The 14,958-nt window shown below is 42.4% G+C and overlaps 1 protein-coding gene across 1 annotated transcript in view; it reads left to right on the plus strand.

Annotated features, from left to right (window-relative positions):
• Positions 1 to 14,958, plus strand: part of met (MET proto-oncogene, receptor tyrosine kinase) — a 164,043-nt gene that overhangs the window by 69,174 nt on the left and 79,911 nt on the right. The window contains exons 3-8 of the mRNA XM_061894302.1: positions 303 to 506; positions 5,480 to 5,617; positions 5,682 to 5,858; positions 10,554 to 10,711; positions 13,017 to 13,131; positions 13,443 to 13,579. Of these exons, the coding sequence (XP_061750286.1) occupies positions 303 to 506; positions 5,480 to 5,617; positions 5,682 to 5,858; positions 10,554 to 10,711; positions 13,017 to 13,131; positions 13,443 to 13,579 (929 nt within the window). The remainder of the gene's footprint in view (positions 1 to 302; positions 507 to 5,479; positions 5,618 to 5,681; positions 5,859 to 10,553; positions 10,712 to 13,016; positions 13,132 to 13,442; positions 13,580 to 14,958) is intronic.

Raw genomic sequence — 14,958 nt, forward strand, 5'->3', positions numbered from 1 at the left:
TTTCTAACGTAAATTGCGTTCATTATGTTCATCACGTTTATCATGTTCATCGTGTTTTTCATGTTCAGCATGTTCATCCTGTTTCTAATTTTCATCATGTTTGTAATGTTCATCCTGTTTTTCATGTTCATCATGTTCATTGTGTTCATCATGTTCATTGTGTTTATTGTGTTTCTAATGTTCACCGTGTTTCTAATGTTCACCGTGTTTCTAATGTTCACCGTGTTCATTGTGTTTGTTAGTGTTCATGGTGTTCATTGTGTTCATGGTGTTTCTAATGTTCATCGTATGGATGTTTGTAGAGCTCGTCGGACGACTGCGACCCGCATGAGGGCATCCATGAGGGCAAGGAGGGCAAGTACCGCCTGCAGGTGACCCAGTTCGTGCAGAGGTTGGAGTACTGGCACAAACATCTCGCCAACACCTTGGTCACCTCCATCAACGTGGTGCCCGTACACGGACGTGCCGTCGCCTTCTTGGGCACCGCAGACGGACGCCTCCTTCAGGTAACACGCCGCCAGGAAGTGTGTGTGTGTGTGTTGTGTGTGTGTGTGTGTGTGTGTTTGTGCAAGTATGCAGTGAAATGCATTAAAATAATTAATTCAGTGTATAAAATATGTTTTTAACTATTTAGTTCATGATTTAAATATGTACTAATTTTACTTATTTCTTTCAAGATGTAATACTTTTTTTATATTTTAGTTAATCATTTAATTATATTTAATGATTTAATAAATATGTCAGTCCTCCATCAAAGTTAGTGGGCGGGGCTAACATGAATCTCCTCCAATGATTGCTCTTTACAAGCAGTTTTCTCGCATTTAGCGGTGTATTACATATAAATAATTAAGTAGTGTCAGAGCATTTACGGCTGTGGAGTTTTTGACGCACTTTTACGCCAATATTATCGACAAGTGATGACCAATCAGGTGTTAGGACCCGCCCACTGACTTTGATGGCTGACTTTGACGGATGAAATGAATTCGGGAAGTGCCGACACACAATAATTGTTATGAATGCAATTGCGAAATAAAATTTAAAAAAATAAAATAATCAAATCATGACATTATTCAATTGAATAATTATCATTTTTAGGGTTATCAAAAATAAAAAGTAAAAGAAAAAAAAATTGCAAAAATCGTGTATTTATGCAGATTTATCACACCGTTTTTCGTAATTCAATTAATGATGCATTTATTTACACATTTAATTTTTTTAAATTTATTATTTACACATTTAATTTATTTAACAAAATATACATTAAATTATTCAATGATACATTTATATAGCCAATGTGTTTACAGTGGGGCAAAAAGGTATTTAGTCAGCCACCGATTGTGCACGTTCTCACACCTAAAAAGATGACAGAGGTCTGTAATTTTCATCATAGGTACACTTCAACTGTGAGAGACATAAAGTGAAAGGAATTCACATTGTAGGAATTTTAAAGAATTTATTTGTAAATTATGGTGGAAAATAAGTATTTGGTCAACCATTCAAAGCTCTCACTGATGGAAGGAGGTTTTGGCTCAAAATCTCACGATACATGGCCCCATTCATTCTTTCCTTAACACGGATCAATCGTCCTGTCCCCTTAGCAGAAAAACAGCCCCAAAGCATGATGTTTCCACCCCCATGCTTCACAGTAGGTATGGTGTTCTTGAGTTGCAACTCAGTATTCTTCTTCCTCCAAACACGACCAGTTGAGTTTACACAAAAAAGTTATATTTTGGTTTCATCTGACCACATGACATTCTCCCAATCCTCTGCTGTATCATCCATGTATCCATTTTGGTATAAACTCGGCTTGTCGTGTTTGGAGGAAGAAGAATACTGAGTTGCATCCCAAGAACACCAGACCTAATGTGAAGCATGGGGGTGGAAACATCACGTTTTGGGACTGTTTTTCTGCTAAGGGGACAGGACGATTGATCCGTGTTAAGAAAAGAATGAATGGGGCCATGTATCGTGAGATTTTGAGCCAAAACCTCCTTCCATCAGTGAGAGCTTTGAATGGTTGACCAAATACTTATTTCCATCATAATTTACAAATAAATTCTTTAAAATTCCTACAGTGTGAATTCTTGGACTTTTTTTTTTCACATTCTGTCTCTCACAGTTGAAGTGTACCTAAGTTGAAAATTACAGACCTCTGTCATCATTTTAAGTGGGAGAACTTGCACAATCGGTGGCTGAATAAATACTTTTTTGCCCCACTGTATTTGATTCCAGTTGATTAATGACACATTTAAGTAATCTATATTTAAAATTCATTGCATGCACTCATTTAATTCCAACATTAATTGATGAATGACACATTTAAGTCATTACCTATTCATTAATTTATTCATGTTCACTTATTCATATTTTCATTCATACAGTAATTTGTTATTTCATTCATACATTTGTTCATTTAGTCATACATTCATTCATATGTTCATTTAGACATCATTCATTTTTACGTTCCTTCATTCGTGCACTCATTTATACATTGCTCATTCGTACGTTCATTCATAAATTCACTCACAAGTTGGCTTTTCATTCACCTGACCATTGATTCGTGGCGTTTGTTCGTGCGCTCCTTGCTTGATTCACACATTCACCGGTTGACTCGTACGCTGCTTGAGAGGCGTGAGTGGTGGGTGAAGGAGTGAGCTGTAGATGACAGCTGGCCTCCATGTTTGAGAAAAGAAGAACAGCTGCATTGTTAGCGAACATCAACTTTCCCGCCGTTTTCTGGCACGCTCACGCTCTCGCCTTTTTACGTGCAGCTGTTGCCTTTTCTTTCCAACTTGCTCCACACTTTTTGCCACAAACACCAAAGCTCACATTACATTTCTTCCCACTTCACTTTTTTGAATGCAAATATGGTTGTAAATATTACCATAAATATGCATATGAATATAGGCTGACCTTACGTCCTCTTCCGGACAGGTCCTCTTTTGCAGGGCTGTCCGGGTGGGGTTTCTTAAATGCCTCAAATGTCCGGCATTTTGAGTTAGGATTGTGTGTATTTTCATTGAATGTTCAGGGTTAAGAAGGGGTTAAAAACCAAACAAATTGTGAAGGTGTGCGCACGCAGCAGCATTTGTGAGGGAGGAGCAGAGATGAGAGAGTGAGAGAGATATGATAAACACGCATGCGTCGCCAGGCTCGATAGATTTATCAGATTTAATTTTTTTATTATCTATAGCAGGGGTGTCAAAAGTGTGCCATTTGCGGCCCACAGCTAATGTTTTAAAGGCCCACGGCACATTCTAAAAATACTATTAAAATAAACAAAAACATAACCAAAGTGGAATAAAAAAGCTAACAGGTGAAATGTAATTTATAAAAAGTTGCAATGTTGACTAATAAAACAAAGCCGTTTGTTTTTTTTCCTTTCAAACTGTCATTGCTCAAAACATAATATTGAATCAAAATCAATGTTTTTAAGAATTATTGACCTATTCTTGTCAGGTTTTCCCCTGACAGTTTGTCTATGTTTTAGTTTTTCCCTCTGCATCTGTCTGTTTCCTCTGTGTTTAGTATCTCCTGTCTTTAGTTCCTGTCTAGTGCTCTTATTTTGTCAACTTCCTGTCTTGTTCCCTGAGTGCTGTGTTCCTCCTCAGCTGCGGCTGATTGGCACCTGGCCACACCTGTTGCCAATCAGCCTGCTCCTATTTGTACCTGCTTTGTCTTGTGTCAGTGGCTGGATCATTGTATTGTCGTTGCCTCATGTCACTCTTGTGTCTTTGCTACCTGTCGTGTCTGGCATCATTTCAGCTATTACCTGTCGTGCTGCATCTTGTCCTTGTCGTCGTAGCGGCAAGCTGTTTTTGTTAGCCATTAGCTATTTCCAGTTTTTCTGTTTGTTATCCTCTAGCTTCCATACTAAAGTTCCTTTTTGTTTTTCTAGCTCCCAGTGCTAGCTCTCTTAGTTTGTTATTCCGCCCACGTGCGTGCTTTCTGTTTGTTCTTGTGTAGTTTTAATTAAATCAGGTTTTCATGTACCATGCCTGCCTCCATCTCTGCATCTCGGGGTTCGACAACACCAATTAATCCTGACAATTCTGGTCTTCGATTACTTCACATCCAATATTCCACTAAGAAAAATATTTTTGGTGGAAGATTTTGCATATTTTGTGTGTTCGCCATTAAAAGCATAGTTTTGTTTGACAAAGAAAGGGGCGGAAAACAAACAAACAAACAAAAAAAACTACATTAAAAAAAAAACTAAAACATTTTGAAATGAGGAATAGATCTGAAGTTGATGTAGGCTCCAGAGATTTAAGCGTTAAATATAAAATGAACGTATGCCCTGGCACACCATTATCATCATTTCATGACACTTTTATACTGAAATAAATACACCTACAACTTATTCAATAAAAAAATAGAAACAACTTCCAGCAGCTGTAAAGTTTAGATCCATGAAGGAAAGAATAAATTATATTATAATTAATAACTGAATACATTTACATATGCTATGATGCAGCAGTGCAATAATACAATAATGCTATGATACAAAAGTGCAATATTACAATAGTGCAAACATTAAATAATAAAATGTTATAATTTACTATTGCAATAATACAATAGTGAAATAATACAACATTGGAATATTGGTATAACACAATAATGCAAATATTCAATCATGCTATAATAAACCAAAGCAATAATACAATAGTGCAATATAATAAACCAAAGCAATAATACAATAGTGCAACAATGTCATAATATAATAATGCAACGATACAACAGTGCAATCATGAAATCATGCTATACTACAAGAAAACAATAATGGAATAATACAATAGAGCAATAATGCTATAATACAATAATGCAATAGTTCAATAATACAATATAGCACTAGTGCAATAACACAATAGTGCGATAGTACAATAATGCGATAATCCAATAACGTTAGACAAATGACCAAATAATTGTTAAGTCCCGCCCACACTCCATCTGAGAGACAAAACCATTAAGACAGTGGTCATGAAAAACTCTCTCCCTCTCTCTCGCTCTCTCTCTCTCTCTCTCTCGCTCTCTCTCTCTCTGTCTCTCTCTCTCTGTGCACACCAATCATTTTACTCTTGTCAGGCCTCATTTTATACAATGTGTGTGTGTGTGTGTGTGTGTGTGTGTGTGTGTGTGTGTGTGTGTGTGTGTGTGTGTGTGTGTGTGTGTGTGTGTGTGTGTGTGTATGTGTGTCTGCGTGTGTGCGTGCGTGCGTGCATGCGTGTGTGTGTTTTAGTCACACACATTGCACCTGTGAGTGTGTGTTTTAGTCACACACTTTGCACATGTGAGTGTGTGTTTTAGTCACACACTTTGCACATGTGAATGTGTGTGTGTGTGTGTGTGTGTTGATGCATGTTGAAGAGCAGGTGTGTTTTGCCGAGTCAGCGTTCTTCTGTGCCTCCTTGCATCTTTGCAAGCATCACATAATGCATCATGTGACGCATCATGTGACTCAAGTTGTCACCTGCTCCAGGTGCGCTTCTCCCGGTCGGCGTCCCCGCACGTCAACCTGCGCTTGGACTGGCGTCCCGTCACGTCCACGGTGGTGCTGCCGCCGACTGGCGAGGCGGACGGCTCGGGCGGAGCTCTGCTATTGGCTACTGGCAACAAGGTGAGCAGGCTTGAGCTCAAAGGTGAGGAACTTCTGCCCGCTAAATGTCCAAATGTTGCTTCAGATCACCAAGGTGCCTCTGATTGGCCCCGGCTGCGGTCAGCTGACCTCCTGCACTTCCTGCCTGCTGTCGTCGCGGGTGACCGAGTGCGGCTGGTGCGACGGCCGCTGCACCCGAGTCGGGCAGTGCCCCGCCTCCTCGGCGTGGGCGCAGGACTTCTGCACGCCTGCTGTCACCAAGGTAACCATGGCGACCGGCAAAGTTAAGGTGGTGGGAGATGTTGGAGATGTTGAAGGTGTTGGAGATATTGGAGCTGTTGGAGGTATTGGAGGTGTTGGAGATATTGGAGCTGGTGGAGGTGTTGGAGATGTTGGAGATGTTGGAGGTGTTGGAGGTTTTGGTGGTGTTGGAGATGTTGGAGGTGTTGAGGCGTTGGAGATGTTGGAGATGTTGGAGGTGTTGGTGATATTGGAGCTGTTAGAGGTGTTGGAGATGTTGGAGGTGTTGGAGGTGTTGGTGATATTGGAGCTGTTGGAGGTGTTGGAGATGTTGGATATATTGGAGCTGGTGGAGATGTTGAAGGTGTTGGAGATATTGGAGGTGTTAGAGGTGTTGGAGATATTGGAGATGTTGGAGGTATTGGAGGTGTTGGAGATATTGGAGCTGGTGGAGGTGTTGGAGATGGAGGAGGGGTTGGAGATGTTAGAGGTGTTGGAGATGTTGGAGCTGTTGGAGGTATTGGAGGTGTTGGAGATATTGGAGCTGGTGCAAGTGTTGGAGATGTTGGAGATGTAGGAGGTGTCTGAGATGTTGGAGATGTTGGATATGTTGGTGGTGTTGAAATGTTTGGGGTGTTGGAGATGTAGGAAGTGTTGGAGTTGTTGGAGATGTTGGATATGTTGGTGGTGTTGAAATGTTTGGGGTGTTGGAGATGTAGGAAGTGTTGGAGTTGTTGGAGATGTTGTAGGTGTTGGAGGTGTTGGTGGTGTTGGAGATGTTGGAGGTGTTGAGGCGTTGGAGATGTTGGAGATGTTGGAGGTGTTGGAGATGTTGAAGGTGTTGGAGATATTGGAGCTGTTAGAGGTGTTGGAGATGTTGGAGGTGTTGGAGATGTTGGTGATATTGGAGCTGTTGGAGGTGTTGGAGATGTTGGATATGTTGGAGATGTTGAAGGTGTTGTAGATATTGGAGGTGTTAGAGGTGTTGGAGATATTGGAGATGTTGGAGGTATTGGAGGTGTTGGAGATATTGGAGCTGGTGGAGGTGTTGGAGGTGTTGGAGATGGAGGAGGGGTTGGAGATGTTGGAGCTGTTGGAGGTGTTGGAGATATTGGAGCTGGTGCAAGTGTTGGAGATGTTGGAGATGTAGGAGGTGTCTGAGATGTTGGAGATGTTGGATATGTTGGTGGTGTTGAAATGTTTGGGGTGTTGGAGATATAGGAAGTGTTGGAGATGTAGGAAGTGTTGGAGTTGTTGGAGATGTTGGATATGTTGGTGGTGTTGAAATGTTTGGGGTGTTGGAGATGTAGGAAGTGTTGGAGTTGTTGGAGATGTTGTAGGTGTTGGAGGTTTTGGTGGTGTTGGAGATGTTGGAGGTGTTGAGGCGTTGGAGATGTTGGAGATGTTGGAGGTGTTGGAGATGTTGAAGGTGTTGGAGATATTGGAGCTGTTAGAGGTGTTGGAGATGTTGGAGGTGTTGGAGATGTTGGAGGTGTTGAGGCGTTGGAGATGTTGGAGATGTTGGAGGTGTTGGAGATGTTGAAGGTGTTGGAGCTGTTAGAGGTGTTGGAGATGTTGGAGATGTTGGAGGTGTTGGAGATGTTGGATATGTTGGAGATGTTGAAGGTGTTGGAGATATTGGAGGTGTTGGAGATGTTGGAGGTGTTGGAGATGTTGGATATGTTGGAGATGTTGGAGGTGTTGGAGATATTGGAGGTGTTGGAGGTGTTGGAGATGTTGGAGGTATTGGAGGTGTTGGAGATATTGGAGATGGTGGAGGAGTTGGAGATGTTGGAGCTGTAGGAGGTGTCTGAGATGTTGGAGATGTTGGATATGTTGGTGGTGTTGAAATCTCTGGGGTGTTGGAGATGTAGGAAGTGTTGGAGATGTAGGAAGTGTTGGAGTTGTTGGAGATGTTGGAGGTGTTGGAGGTTTTGGTGGTGTTGGAGATGTTGGAGGTGTTGAGGTGTTGGAAATGTAGGAGGTGTTGGAGATGTTGGAGGTGTTGGAAATTTTGGAGGAATTGGAGGTGTTGGAGGTGTTGGAGTTGTTGGAGGTGTTGGAGATGTTGGGGGTGATGGAGATGTTGGAGATATTGGAGATGTTGGAGGTGTTGGAGGTTTTGGTGGTGTTGGAGATGTTGGAGGTGTTGAGGTGTTGGAAATGTAGGAGGTGTTGGAGATGTTGGAGGTGTTGGAAATTTTGGAGGAATTGGAGGTGTTGGAGGTGTTGGAGTTGTTGTAGGTGTTGGAGGTGTTGGAGATGTTGGAGGTGATGGAGATGTTGGAGATGTTGGAGGTGGTGGAGATGTTGGAGGTGTTGGAGGTGTTGGAGGTGTTGGAGCTGTTGGAGATGTCGGAGATGTAGGAGATGTAGGAAGTGTTGGAGGTGTAGGAGGTGTCGGAGATGTTGGAGGTGTCGGAGTTGTTGGAGGTGTTGGAGATGTTGGAGGTGTCGGAGGTGTTGGAGATGTAGGAGGTGTTGGAGATATTGGAGGTGTAGGAGGTGTTGGAGGTGTCGGAGATGTCGGAAATGTAGGAGATGTAGGAGATGTTGGAGATTTTGGAGGTGTTGGAGGTGTTGGAGATGTAGGAGATGTAGGAGGTGTTGGAGGTGTCGGAGATGTAGGAGATGTAGGAGGTGTTGGAGGTGTTGGAGATGTAGGAGATGTAGGAGGTGTTGGAGGTGTCGGAGATGTAGGAGATGTAGGAGGTGTTGCAGGTGTCGGAGATGTAGGAGGTGTTGGAGTTGTTGGAGCGCCCTGCCGTGATGCCGGGGCCACTACCCACCTGTCCCAGCTGCCATGGCGCACAGGAAGGGTTCTGGTTCTGGTCCTGCATGAGAGTCCTGCTGCTACTCTTGTGTGTCACACCGCCAAACTTCTGCTTTTCACCAAATCTGACAAAACACAACACACACCTCAACACGTTAGCAACAACAACTCTCACACAATACATGGAAGGCAAAAACAACCACACACATCCAGTAAAAAGGCATTCTTGTTGTTCTAGTTATTGTTTTTGTTCTAATTGTTGTTGTTCTTTCTTTTGTTCTGATTGTTGTTCTTGTTTTTGTTGTAATTTTTGTTCTTGTTTTTGTTTTAATTGTTGTTTTTGTTTTAATTGTTGTTCTTTTTCTAATTGTTGTTGTTCTTGTTGTTGTAATTGATGTAATTGTTGTTCTTGTTCTAACTGTTGTTCTTGTTTTTATTCTAATTGTATTCTAATTTCCTTGTTCTCATTGTTTGTTTGTTCTCGTTGTTTGTTTGTTCTCATTGTTTGTTTGTTCTCATTGTTGTTCTTGTTTTTGTTGTCATTTTTGTTTTTGTTTTTGTTCTAATTGATGTTTTTGTTCTAATTGTTGTTGTTATTTTTCTAATTGTTGTTGTTCTTGTCGTTGTTGTAACTGTTGTTTTTGTTCTAATTTTTTGGGGGTTTTTTTGTTCTAATTGTTGCTGTTCTTATTGTAGTTGGTGTTTTTGTTACAATTGCTGTACTTGTTTTTTTCTAATTGACGTTGTTGTTTTTCTAATTGTTTTTGTTCTCTTTTGTTGTTCTAACTGTTGTTGTTGTTGGTGGTGGTGTTTTGGTTCAATTGTTGTTGTTCTTGTTCTAATTGTTGTTTTGTTCTAATTGTTGTTGTTGTTCTTTTTTTAATTGTTGTAATTGTTGTTTTTGGTCTAATTGTTGTTCTTGTTTTAATTTATGTTCTGTTTTTTGTTCTAATTGTTGTTCTTGTTGTAATTGGTGCTTTTGATTGATTGATTGATTGATTGATTGATTGATTGATTGATTGATTGATTGATTGATTGGTGTTTTTGTTGCAATTGTTCTTGTTTTTGTTCTAATTATTGTTCTTTTTCTAATTGTTTTTGTTCTATTTTGTTGTTCGAACTTTTGTTGTTGTTGTTTTTGTGTAATTGTTGCTCTTCTTCTAATTCTTGTTTTGCTGTAATTGTTGTTTTTGTTCTAATTGTTGTTGTTGTTCTTTTTATAATTGTTGTTGTTGTAATTGTTCTTTTTCTAATTGTTGTTCTTGTTCTAATTTATGTTGTTCTTGTTTTTGTTCTAATTGTTGTTCTTGTTGTAATTGGTGTTTTTGTTGCAATTGTTCTTGTTTTTGTTCTAATGATTGTTCTTTTTGTATTTGTTTTTTTTATTTTGTTGTTCTAACTTTTGTTGTTGTTGTTGTTGTTTTTGCTCTAATTGTTGTTCTTGTTTGTGTTCTAATTTTTGTTTTTGTTAAAATTTTTGTTGTTCTTGATTTTCTTCTAATTGTTGTTGTTCTTGTTGTTCTATTTGTTGTTGTATTTCCTTTTAGTTGTTGTTGTTTTTGTTCTCCTTGTTGTTCTTGTTTTTCTTCTTTTTGTTCTTGTTCCTTTTCTTTCTCTTGTTCTGGTTTTGGTTCTTTTTTCTTGTTGGAGTTTTTTTTTTCTGGTTGTTGTTGTTGCCGTTGTTTTATACCTTTTTTTAACCAGTTAAAACTACCATTGAGATTAAGAACCTCTTTTTCAAGGGCGTCCTGGCCAAGAGACAACAGAGTCACAACTAAAATGACATCACATCACACACTGAGAAGACAGGATGGACATCAAGTATAACAGTTCCAGAACACTTAGGCTGCTTCAACGTGTTTTTGTTGTTGTTGTTGTTGTTGTTAACCAGACAGCAGAAGTCCAAGGTGTCTGACACACACTTTGTGTGTCTCTGTGTCTCAGGTGTCTCCATCCTCAGGGCCGATCCGAGGCTCCACGGTGGTGACCATCTGCGGCCACAACTTTGGCTTCGACAAGACTGAGAACTTCAAGGCGTCGCTGGTGAGCGTGGAGGTGGCTGGTGTCCCCTGCAAGCTGGCCAGACAGGACTATCTCAACAGGTGTGTGTGTGTGTGTGTGTGTGTGTGTGTGTGTGTGTGTGTGTGTGTGTGTGTGTGTGTGTGTGTGTGTGTGTGTGTGTGTGTGCGTGCGTGTGTGTGGGAGAGACAAAGCGTCCTATAGGGGCCCTGGCAGCTTTAATGGAGCTTATTGTGTGTTGAAGAAAGAATGTTAAGAGCCCCCCCCCCCCAGACGTTGAGCACATGACTTTGCTAACTGAAAGATTGCTGGGAAAATGTGCATCCTGACTTGTTGCTTGTTAGAAAGTCTTTTTCAAGACCCTCAGGCTCCAAAGTGGCTGCTGAGCAAAAGAAAGAAGAATAACTAAAAAAGTTAGGAAGTGCGTGCATTCCTTCAGGACAAGATGATTGGATTAGAAGTCACTTAGTGCTCTTTGTCTTGTGTCTCCTCAGGTGCTCGCAAAGACACTCTTACCTCGTCCGTCTGTTCCCCCGTGTGGTCCCCCATCTGTTTCCCACTCTGTACCCCCGTCTGTACCCCTTCTGTATTCCCGTCTGTTTCCCTCCTGTGTTCGACCGTCTGTACCCCTGTCTATTCCCCATCTGTTCCCTCCTCTGTTCGACTGTCTGTACCCCTGCCTGGTCCCCCGACTCAACCCCAGTCTGTTCCTTCCTCTGTTCCCCCGTCTGTACCCCTTCTGCACCCTCGTCCGTCTCCCCGTCTGTTCCCCCATGTGTACCCCCATCTGTCGTCCTATCTGTACCCCCGTCTGGTCCCCCGTCTGTACACCCGCCTGTTCCCCCTTTGTACCCCTGTCTGCTCCCCCTCTGTACCTCCGTCTTTTTCCTCTCTGTACCCCCATCTGCTCCCCTTCTGTACTCCCCGCTGTTCCCTCCTCTGTACCTGCGACTGTTCCCCCTCTGTACCCCATCTGTTCCCTCCTCTGTACCTCCGTCTGTTCCCCCTCTGTACCCTCGTGTGTACCCCGTCTGTCCCCCTGCCTGCACCCTCCTCTGTACCTCCGTCTGTTACCCCGTCTGTACCCCCGTTTGTTCCCCCATGTATACCCTTGTCTGTTCCCCCATGTGTACCCCCGTCTGTTCCCCCTCTGCACCCTCATATGTTACCCAATGTGTATCCCGTCCGTCCCCCCGTCTGCACCCTCCTCTTTACTTCCGTCTGTTACCCTGACTGTACCCTTGTCTGTTCCCCTCTGTAACGCTGTCTGTCCCCCCTTGTGTACTCCGTCTGTCCCCCATCTGTACTTCCGTCTGCACCCTCCTCTGTACCTCCGTCTGTACCCCCGTGTGTAACTCTGTCTGTTCCCCCTCTGTACATCCGTCTGTTCCCCCTCTCTACCCCCATCTGCACCCTCCTCTGTACCTCCGTCTCTATCCCTGTCTGTACCCTCCTCTGTTCCCCCGTCCAGGCCCTCCTCTGTACCACCATCTGTACCCACAGTCTGTCCCGTCTGTTCCCTCCTCTGAACCCCCTTATGCATCCTCCTCTGTACCTCCGTCTGTATTCTCCTCTGTTCCCTCCTCTATCCCCCCGTCTGTTCCACCGTCTGGAGCCTCCTCTGTACCACCATCTATACCCGCGTCTGTTCCCTCCTCTGTCCCCCCGTCTGTTCCACGGTCTGCACCGTCTTCTGTTCCCTCCTCTGTTCCTCCGTCTGTACCCTCGTCTGTAACCCCGTCTGAACCCTTGTCTGTACCCCCCTCTGTTCCCCTGTCTGTACCCTCGTCTGTTCCCTCCTCTGAAATTCCATCTATTCCTACTCTGTACCCCCGTCTGTTCCGCCGTCTGTACCATCTTCTGTTCCCTCCTCTGTACCCCTGTCTGTTCCCTCCTCTGTTCTCTCCTCTGTACCCCCGTCTGCTCCCCCGTCTGTTCCCTCCTCTGTACCCCTGTCAGTTCCCCCGTCTTCACCCTCCTCTGTACCCCCCTCTGTATTCCTCTGTACCCCCCTCTGTACACCCTCTGTACCCGCATCTGCTCACCCTCTGTTCCCCTGTCTGTACCCCTGTCCATTCCCTCTTCTGTACCTCCGTCTGTACCCTCCTCTGTTCCCTTCTCTGTTCCCCTGTCTGGACCCTCCTCTCTACCCCCGTCTGCATCCTCCTCTGTACCCCCGCCTGTACCTCCGTCTGTACCTTCCTCTGTCCCCCCGCCTGTTCTCCCATCAGAAGCCTCCACTTTACCACCGTCTGTACCCCCGTCTGTTCCCTCCTCTGTACCCCCGTCTCTTCCACCGTCTGTACCGTCTTCTGTTCCCTCCTCTGTTCCCCCGTCTGTTCCCTCCTCTGTCCCGCCGTCTTCAACGCTTGTCTTCCGTGTCTTTAGGTGGTCTGAGATCCAGTGTTCCCCAGTCTTTAACGCTAACTTCACCTCAGCATCACACACCGTTAAGGTCACCAGTGGCCACGAGGTTGCACACTTGGAAGGATTCACATTTGTGGTAAGACCAAGTATACTTACCTGGAAAAGTATCTTTACCTAGAAAAGTATCTTTTTCTAGAAAAGTATTTTTACCTGGAAAAGTATTTTTACCTGGAAAAGTATATTTACCTGGAAAACTATTTACTCGAAAAAGTATATTTACCTGGAAGTAACTTGTATCCACATGTAATCAATACCTGCAAGTAACTTCCATCTAGAAGGAAGCAGAAGTAACTTTTAGCAGAAAAGCAAAGAAATGAATCCAGAAGTAGTCTTCAGCAGGAAGTAATCAGCGATCCACTTGATGTGTCATGTGACCTGTGAATCCAGGACCCTGTGATCCACAAGATCTTCCCGACATTTGGACCCAAGTCTGGAGGAAGCATGCTGACCATCACAGGAAACTTCCTAGACTCTGGAAACAAACAGGAAGTGACTGTGGGCAAGTCTAGCTGTAAAATACAAAGGTAAATAGTACTACTACTTGGCATACACACACATGTACTCGTAGCACATACTACTCTGTTTACATCCAATTAGAAGTAATTGTTCCACACATTTGTACAAGATACTACTACTATGTGTATATGGAGTAGATACTACTACAACTACTCTGTATATAGTACATGCTATTAGAAGTACTTTTCCAACCATGTGTACATGATAATACCACCACTGTATGCAGTAGATACTACTACTACTCTGTATACGTCCTATTAGAAGTACTGTTCCAACCATGCATTCATGATACTACTACTATGTATACTTGCAGTAGATACTACTACAACTACTCTCTTTACATCTTATTAGTAGTACTGTTCCAACCATGCGTACATGATACAACTACTACTATGTATATAATATGCAGTAGATACTATTACAACTACTCTGTATACATCCTTCTAGTAGTACTGTTCCAAACATGTGTACATGATACTACTACTATGTGTTTATGAGGTAGATACTACTACAACTACTCTGTATGCATCCTGTGGATGCAAACATGTGTATATACTACTACTACTGCTACTACTACTACTACTACTACTATGACTCTGTCTACATTTTATTAGTAGTACTGTTCCAAACATGTGTAGATAATACTACTACTACTACTACTCTGTATACATCCTACTAGTAGTACTGTTCCAACCATGTGTATATAATACTACTACTACCACTACTCTATATACATCCTACTAGTAGTACTGTTCCAAACATGTGTAGATAATACTACTACTACTACTTTTAATACATCCTACTAGTAGTACTGCTCCAACCATGTGTAGATACTACTACTACTACTCTTAATACATCCTACTAGTAGTACTGTTCCAACCATGTGTATATAATACTACTACTACCACTACTCTATATACATCCTACTAGTAGTACTGTTCCAAACATGTGTAGATAATACTACTACTACTACTCTTAATACATCCTACTAGTAGTACTGTTCCAACCATGTGTAGATACTACTACTACTAGTACTCTGTATACATCTTACTAGTAGTACTGTTCCAACCATGTGTAGATACTGCTACTAGTACTCCATATACATCCTACTAGTAGTACTGTTCCAAACATGTGTAGATAATACTACCACTACTACTCTTTATACATCCTACTAATAGTACTGTTCCAAGCATTTGTAGATACTACTACTACTACTCTTTATACATCCTACTAGTAGTACTGTTCCAACCGTGTAGAGAATACTACTACTACTCTGTATACATCCTACTAGTAGCACTGTTCCAACCATATGTAGATACTACTACTACTACTCTTAATACATCCTACTAGTAATACTGTTCCAGCCATGTGTAGATAATACTATTAC

This window comes from Nerophis ophidion, linkage group LG03 (genome assembly GCF_033978795.1).
Source record: "Nerophis ophidion isolate RoL-2023_Sa linkage group LG03, RoL_Noph_v1.0, whole genome shotgun sequence".
NCBI classification, from domain to species: Eukaryota; Metazoa; Chordata; class Actinopteri; order Syngnathiformes; family Syngnathidae; genus Nerophis; species Nerophis ophidion.